At 38.6% G+C, this 8,894-nt stretch overlaps 1 protein-coding gene across 1 annotated transcript; it reads right to left on the reverse strand.

Moving 5' to 3' along the window:
* Positions 1-1,592: 1,592 nt before the first annotated feature.
* On the reverse strand, positions 1,593-7,031 carry LOC122868048 (stonustoxin subunit beta-like). Its single transcript, XM_044179593.1, has 4 exons — positions 6,980-7,031; positions 6,728-6,827; positions 3,519-4,997; positions 1,593-2,761 (listed from the first exon to the last, which is right to left on the reverse strand). Exons 2-4 carry the CDS (start codon positions 6,816-6,818, stop codon positions 2,223-2,225), a joined length of 2,109 nt encoding a protein of 702 aa, XP_044035528.1. The 5' UTR covers positions 6,819-6,827; positions 6,980-7,031; the 3' UTR covers positions 1,593-2,222.
* Between the last annotated feature and the right edge of the window lie 1,863 nt (positions 7,032-8,894).

Here is an 8,894-nt window from a genome sequence, read left to right on the forward strand (position 1 = left end):
AAGAACTCTGACAGTCAAAGTGGAAAAAGTATATATAAACATATGAATCAGGTGATATTCTAGATTTTTCTTGCAACAAATGCCATTAATATACAAAAACCAACATTAACTGTAGTATGCTGCTAGTATTGTGTGAGTATCACAGCCTGATGGAGCTTCTTCCTCTGAGCCATAGAGCTCCATTGTTGTCCAGAAACTATTAAAACACATCAGCACATCGGAGACGCACTGTTGCACTGGGTGACATGTTCCTTCATCACCATGAACACAGAATTGAGAGATGCACTAACACATTGTTGGTTTAAGGCTTTTCGTAGGATTTGTAGACAATTAAGAAAATATGGAATAACACCAGCCTTGTCCTTTTGTCCTTCTTTCTGCTGCTACAATGAACAACATTTTCCAAAGATGGTCATCAGAGGACCATAAACCAACAGGAAATAACAAAGCAGCACACAGTGTTCAACTCAGGTCTTCACTTTATTGAATGTTTACTCAAGGACAGAACAAACATATCCAACAGCCGTTGTAGATAAATGTAGAGTGTCACCACTACATGAACATACAGATAAAAGAAATCTGGCACTGATATTATGTCGTTTTCAAAGCAGGAAGGCTTAAGCTTTGCAACAGTGACTCTTTCCTCAACACATCAAGGACCAGCAGAGCTTTCCTGAGTGGTACGTGATACTTGTTTAAGAAGAAAAAGACAAAAGCTCACATCTTTGAAAATGCTAGTAGAACTAATTGTTTCCCCCTCTAGCTTCTCAAAAATTAATAGAACCCCATGATCACTTAAAAACACACAATAAAGAATAATTTCTGTATAAACCAAAAGCTTGTGTTATCCAAGGTGTCACCATAATCACTGTTAAAGCTACATTCAGTGTGTGTACTTGACTTAACACATGCATCAAAGGGTTAAAATGGTTAAAAGAAAGCCTAAAAAAATATAGTATTCATTTGATGTCAGCCTCAATGTTAGCACACTGGAATTCCCCTCAACCTCAATACCCCAGTGATTCAAATGCAGTATTTCAATATTTTCATGAGTTTGATCTTACATTATCATGATATCATTATACTATATGGGTGATTCTAAATTGCCTGTAGGTGTGAATGTGAGCCTGAATGTTTATCTGCCTCTATGTGTCAGCCCTGTGATTGACTGTACTATAATACTAGGCATTAAATGCATGTTGAAAACCCTTTTTGTATGGTTCTCTGATGGTTTTCAAATGAGTCAGCTGGACATGTTAAAAAGTCAGCTGGTGACAGAGTTTTCAATATACTCAATGAGTCAAAGGTCCAGTGTGTAGGATTTAGTGGCATCTAGCGGTGCAGGTTGCAACCATTTAAATACCGCTTGCTCACCCTCCCCTTCCAAACGTGTAGGAGAAACTACGGTGGCCGTGAAACTTGCAGAAAATGGGAACGGCCCAATCTAGAGCCAGTGTTTGGTTTGTCCGTTCTGGGCTACTGTAACATGGCAGTGCAACATGGCGGCCTCCGTGAAAGGGGACCCGCTCCCTCTGTAGATAAAAACGCCTTATTCTAAGGTAATGAAAACACAACGATTCTTATTTTCAGGTGATTATACACTAATGAAAACATACTTATGAATATTACATTTAATTTCTGCCAACAGGTCCTCTTAAATGTTATACACTAGAACTTTAAGATTAAATAAGTAGGTTGTGAGCTACAGCTGATAAAATCTGCCATTGACAGTTGTCATTCCAGCAGGCAAAATGGATAGTCACTGTCTAAAATCTATCGTTTCTCATTGTTTCAGAAATGAAAAGAAACAGTATACAATCTGCCATCATTAAAATTGTAAACTGAATACTGTGCCAGAATGCAAAACTTGGTGGCCATAGCAACAGTGACTATGAGGGGTGGGGTGAAGGGCTTAGCCAACAGTCAATTCCACTGGCATAAAATGCAGTTTCCTTTGTTTGAGAAATCTTCTATACTCTATTCTATACTGACTTTGAGATGCAAAGTCACTAAGTTAAATTAAAGTGTATATGTATGTTGAATACCAAGTGTCAAAAACGTGTTAAAGCACCCCCTACAAAACTCAGGTTTACTCCTATCAATATAACACCATTTCTTAACATACTCGTCATACTAACATACAATTTGGTCTCAACTTCCAGTAAAATACAGAATCCTTGGAGGAGGAAGAAAAGAGTCTGTTTTTAGTATCTGACTACATTTTAGAGCAATTTGATCTGACCGTTTTGGGATGGCTTCGGAAACCCAACCAAGAAGCCCGGATAAACAGCCTCATCGAATTTGGTGCGGAAGGTGTGGAGGTGACTCACTCTGTTAGAGGTGACCATGTAGTAGGACAGAGTGCCAGCAGGCCAGTCTAGATACACTCCTAGACGTTGAAAGCCAGGAGAGGACACGTTGACACGTACCTTTGTAGCTTTGTAAATGTGACAGTATCCAGATGTTGGATAATAGTCAAACACCCAGGACTTTTCACTATGTCCAAGTGAGGCCTCTGATGCCCATGTTTTCCTCTTGATTCCTCTATATGTGACACCTGCGCGAACATAACCAGACCACTCTACCTCCCAGTAATGGCGCCCACTCAGCCCCTCTTTGCACAGCACCTGCTGATACATTTCGAACCTCTCTGGCTGATCTGGATATGACTGCCGTTTTCCAGACTCTACCCTTTTGTTGCCCTCAGAAAGAGTCAGGACTGGATGTGCTGTGTCTGGGTCCAGGGTGAGCTCACAGTCATCTGATGGAGAGAACAAGACATAATTTGAAGTAGCATTTAAAGTGGAAGGAGTTGACATTTCAATTTAAGTGTAAGCATTGCATGAAGTTCAAGAATGTGTTTAAGTGAAGCCTAATTGTCAGGTGAAGTGAAAATGCCAAGAGGAGTTGAAGAGTCAGTTGAAGTTCAAGCACTGAATGGAGTGGAAGTGTTACTTAAAGTGTAAGTACAGATAGGTTAGTATCAGTTCAAGGGTAAAAACTGAGAGATGGTAGTGTCAGTAATGAAAGCAGAGGACTGTCTTTCAGACATTTTAAACGTGCAGGCACTGAAAGGAGTTGAAGTATCAGTTGAAATATAAGTGCTGAAAGCAGTTAAAGTATCTCAAAGGTGTTGAGGTGTCAGTTGATGTAATGCAATATAGTTAAATTGCAATGCAAACTACAGACTCCAAAATAACCACAAAGTTGAATCAATGCCTCACTAATATGGTTTCATTAAAACTGAACATTAATACCTTTACAAAGGTAGGATTTATTGCAGGGCTGTTATCTCAAATATATCTCAAAAATAAAAAATAAAAATTATTGAAGTAACTGATTTAAAGACTTGTGACCTCTTGCAAGTTTTAATAAACTTTCTAGCCTCAGGAATGATGAAGAAAGAATGCTATTAAAGGTTTTATTGAAACAATAGGACCCACACCAAAAAGAAACTGCACATTTTGAAGTTTGAATAAAGTTTCAAACAATAAAGTGTTTGCAAACTAATGACTTACACCAGAGTAACTCTCTTCTGTCTTGTATGGTCTCCACAGAAGGCATGAAAGGACGTGTAAACTCATCAATGATCAGGATGCCCTCCCTGTAATAGTGGATGCCTGCTCCTTCTTGCTTCACATTTTCTATAGCTGCTACAAGGAAACGGACAGTGCGGTTGTCCATGTCTTTGGCAAGTTGGCAGAAAAGGTGGGCCTTTTCTCTCATCATCTCTGGTATGTCGTCTGAGGCATACCAGTAGTCTTTTGCTGATGGTCTGAGTTTCTTAGGATTTGCAATTCTTTTAGGTGAATTCAAGAACTCATTTAACCCCTTCAGGTAAGGGTCATAGTCTACCACATAGGTAAATACAAAGCACACAGCATGCTGTACTTTCGAATCAAGAAGCGCCGTGATCATCTCATTCTTACTAGAAACAATTTTGGGCTTTGCGCCCTCTATAATATCCATGCAGGACCTAATGACATTGATCTCTCTTTCTTCACATTCCATCCACATGTTTAGGCTGTTGATGTTGAATGGTGATCTGAGGTTGTCTTCAAAAACTTTCAGCAATGAACGCTCATCTTCTTCTCCACTCCGGAAGGACAGAAGTTTCTTTGCAATGGTCTGTCGGAGGTTTAACATGTAATCATTGCACATGGTTTGGAAATTGCTCAGCTTCTTTTTAATCTGTGGAAACAGATTCACTGTTTTGTCTTCCAGAGAATCGTTGCATCTCATTTCCAGTTGCCTCATGGCTTCCAGAGTCCTTTGAGCCTTCCTAAGTATCGGAGTGCTGCTATCAGCAACCAGTTGAGGGGCTTTAGAATAAAAATTTGTCAGCGGTACGAGCCATACTGTCATTGGAACAGCATTCTCTTTTCCCATCATTTGTGGAAGTTGCTGGTAAGTTTGAACTGCATCCTGAAAAGTTGTAGGGTTACTTGTAAGAAAAATGTCCCCATGGAATTTGCAGGAGAAGTTGTTGGTTATGGCATTTTCTTCACTGGTTAGCTGGACAGCACCTCGCCCTGAAATTTCAACCGAGGGAATCTTCTTTATCATAGCCTCCATGCTGCCCTGGATTTCCTGAACATTGCTAGAATCTACTTTGTCACTGTCAAAGACAAAGAAAGCATTCGCACCATAAAGGATCCCTATCACTACATGTGTTGCCTGGATGTTCTCAAATAATTCAGAATATTCTACGTGTTTGCTTCCAAGATTAGTCATCAACTGTTTGAAGTTGGTGGTAGCTTTGTACTGAAGTGTCACTCTACTCTGATTCTGATATTTCTTCGTATCATTCAGATACTTGGCAGATCCTCCAACTTCTATCAGTCCACCCAGGAAACTGGCTTTCAAAGAAGCTTCAACATCCAGCAGAGAAGACTTGTCCTCAATGGAATCAGATGCAATGATTTCAAATACACTGCTGGGCTGAGGACAATCAACTGTGCTCTCTTTTAGAACTTCATCTTTCCACAATGTGAAACCTAGAACAGGTAAAAAAAACAAACCAATCAAAAATCAGCCATCTGTTGAAGCAGGCAAGGCAATGCTTCACTGCCCTCAGTGGGTATTGGTCGGGCAAGTATGATGTCACTCAGAAACTGCTCAACTTTCTTTTGATACATTCTTTGTTGCTTTTGAAAACGGCACTTAAAAAGACCTTTGGTGACGAATAAATAGAACAAAAATGCGCAGTACTCGCCTGCGAATATTTCACATCAAAACTATTCATACCGGCAGCAATCTGAATTTGCGACAGTTGCAACACTTGTTCGTGCCATTTCGTACTAAAACTCATTTGGGATTCGAGCTGTTCCAGCACGTCTGCCCAAGCTGTCACAACATCATAGACATCCAGGTGGATTTTCTCTCTCGCTCTCCCTCACTGGGATCAGGCTTTCACTGCGCTGCTGCAGCAGATCATTAACAGATCTCTATATCATTAACAGTTAAAAAACTATCTACGCTTCTTTGGACAAAAACTAAATCAAACAGGTCCGCCCCCATTCCAAAGAAAATGAGGCCACTTTTTCGCTGTGTAATATTCACATTCTGTGTGAAAGTACTCATGACAAAAGCAACAGTTCGAAAAAATACGTGCGAATTAACCGCACCAAAAAAACCTGCCCCCCTGTGTAAAGGCCTGTTGGCATGAAGAACGTCACTGACTTAACTGGACTTAACACCAACAGGGGTAGTTATTTCTTGAGGTTTTGTGGTGTCAGTAATTTGAATAAGTTACCATTTCAAGTCCAAAGATATTTCACTACCATAGCTTTAAACAAAAGGCAAAACGATGGTTAACAGGAAATTTGGAGGTGCGAGCCTATTTCCCTCTTCATAGTTTGTATACTGTATAATTTGTAATGTCAATTTTTGCACTCCTCCAGAAGGATTACAAATAGTTTTTTCCCCATAGTTTTCAATCAAACTTCAGTCAAACTTTTTTGTATAGCACCTTTCATACAGGTTAGTGCAGTTCAAAGTGCTTCACAGCTGACTGAGTCGATAATAGGACAGAATGCATGCGAGAAAAAAACCCTGATAAAAATGTAATAAAATAGATTTAAAAGCTATAATAACAGTGATAGTAAAATCGAGTAAAATAAAAACTACATTAAAAAGATAAAACAAAAAATAAGAATGATGACAATGAAATACAATAAAATAGATTTATAAACTATAATAATAATAATAACAATAATAATAAAAGAAATGGAGTTAAATAAAAAGCTAGACTAAGAATAACATTGCACTCACCATCATAATTGCTGAGATCTGGTAACACAGTGACATTACTACAACAAAATCTGACGCTGCACAATCAGTTCGATTATTTTAACCACTTTACTTGGAATTAACAACTAAACTGTTTGCAGTTACCCTTTATTTCACAGCAAAACTGAATGTGCCCAACTACGATGAGTGTGGTAGGTCACACTAAAACAGGAAGTTGGTCAGTTAACTGTGATGGATGTTTACAGTTTCAGTGATAATTTTACTGTTCGCCTTCATTTTCTCTTCCAAATGAGTTTTGATCAATGCTTGTTTAGTTTTTAATGTATACTTTACAAGTGATCATATGTAGCTAATCAGCTGCTAACTGTAGCAAACTGCATCAGAGTGTAAATGATGTTCTTATGAATTCAAATCTGTATTTTGGTTACTGAATTAAAGCAATTTCCCAGCTTCTTAAAATGATCTTCAAGTTTACCTGGGATCAGTTTATCTTGCCGAGCATCATAGAGCGCCCCTAAGGTGAAAGGTCTACCCAGAGCAGCCAACACCAAGATGTCTGAAGACATGACTCCAACCTGTTGGGACAAATCAACAACATGGGTCAAAGAGAAAGTGGAGACAAGTATCAGAAACGTTTCCTGGTTATAAAGACAGTAATGTCACAGTTTTACATAGACCAGGGTTCAGTAAAAGTCCAAGTATCTCTGTCCACCTAGTTTGTCCTCACCTGTTGTGCAGATCAGCTGAATTATGTACGAGTCTTTTTGACTTCTAACTGGAGCGTCCAGTCTGATGGTCCGTGATGTTGCGTGGTTGCTTATATCCTGTCAGATAACCTACTGACCCCTCCCCCTGACATCCCTCCTGCACACCTGGAACCTGTTGACTTTGACAGATCACGCTTGCGTGCAAATTCAACAGCAAAGTTTCTCTCAAAGCTGTTTTCCATTTTGGTAATTTTTCATTGCCTGATAGAGTTATGTGTTTTTTCAACAATTTACCATGCAAAGATTTTGCATGTCTGGCCAATAATGAGCTTAACCATATTCATACCCCCTTGGTTATTTAAGCTAACAGGCAATTATTGAATACATTTGAATAAAACATAACTTCCATTACTTATGTATTATTCAATAACCTATGAATAAAACCTTTGTCTTTATGGTGTAATGCTGAACATACAGAACATTTTCAGTTCGCTTTACTTGTGTGACTCCTTGTGCCCTGACATACTGTATGTCCAAACTGTATGTCTTAATGTTGCTGTATCCTTAGACAATAACTAAATAATTTCAATCAATCAATCAATCAGTCAATCATTCAAGTAAAGTGCTTTGCAGAAATGCAAGAAAATAAGTTACATTAACATCCTAATTGTTTTATGTCTATTTAAAGGTCCAGTCTGTAACATTTAGGAGGATCTGATATATATATATATATATATATCATCAGGTCATTGGAGCACTCGGGGCAGTGACCCCCAAACTGGAGGAGTGGCTACAGCAGATCCCTGGAAGAACACCAGACATCTCGGTCCAGAAGAGTGCAGTACTGGGAACAGCAAAGATACTGCGCAGAACCCTCAAGCTCCCAGGCCTCTGGTAGAGGACCCGACCTCGAAGGATGAAACCACCCGTGGAGGGTGAAGGACAAAGTTTTTTTTTTTATGTATGTATATGTATATACAGTGGTGTGAAAAAGTGTTTGCCCCCTTCCTGATTTCTTATTTTTTGCATGTTTGTCACACTTGTGTTTCAGATCATCAAACAAATGTAAATATTAGTCAAAGATAACACAAGTAAACACAAACTGCAGTTTTTAAATGAAGGTTGTTGTTATTAAGGGAAAACAAAATCCAAACCTACATGGCCCTGTGTGAAATAGTGATTGCCCCCTAAACCTAATAACTGGTTGGGCCACCCTTAGCAGCAACAACTGCAATCAAGCGTTTGTTTAAAGGTGAGCAACATACAACTCATACTTCCCGGACCTACTGTGTGCTAGTCTACTGGTAAAGAGTGAATTTAGGCAATCCTTGTCAAATTGTAAAGACAGGAAATATCCTGCGACTATTCATAAAATCACATAAAGTTGACAGTTGAAAATCCAAATCCACTGCAGGCTGCTGAACTGGGATGCAGCTTTTTGACAGGCAACTAACAGGCATACTTGATAGCAAATCATTGATACAAAACAAATAACTTCTTATTGGCAACAAAAACATCTAATTCAATAGATAAGGTACATGGAACTCAGTAACAATAACTAGTATTGTTTTGTAGTAATTAGACAACATGTAAACAAAAAAGACTTAATAATGACCACTTATCTTACATATTTTTACATGCACAATCATTGGAGTACCATTATGCTGCTTTTTCTATTGTTTTTTTATTGCTATTGCTGCTGCAATGTTGAGGAGCAGAAACCCAGGAATTTTACTCTCTTTTACTTGTATTATGAGATGTAACAATAAAGGAATGTTAAAATCCAGCAATATCTTATACACCTGCTTCTGACTACAACGTGATGCAAAATAAAAAAGGCAATTATTAAAATGTATGAATATGACTGAACTCATTACTGGCCAGGGTAGACATGCAAAAGCTTTGCATGCAAAATTCAGCAATGTCTCTCACACT

The sequence above is a fragment of the Siniperca chuatsi genome, linkage group LG20, assembly GCF_020085105.1.
Source record: "Siniperca chuatsi isolate FFG_IHB_CAS linkage group LG20, ASM2008510v1, whole genome shotgun sequence".
Taxonomy (NCBI): domain Eukaryota; kingdom Metazoa; phylum Chordata; class Actinopteri; order Centrarchiformes; family Sinipercidae; genus Siniperca; species Siniperca chuatsi.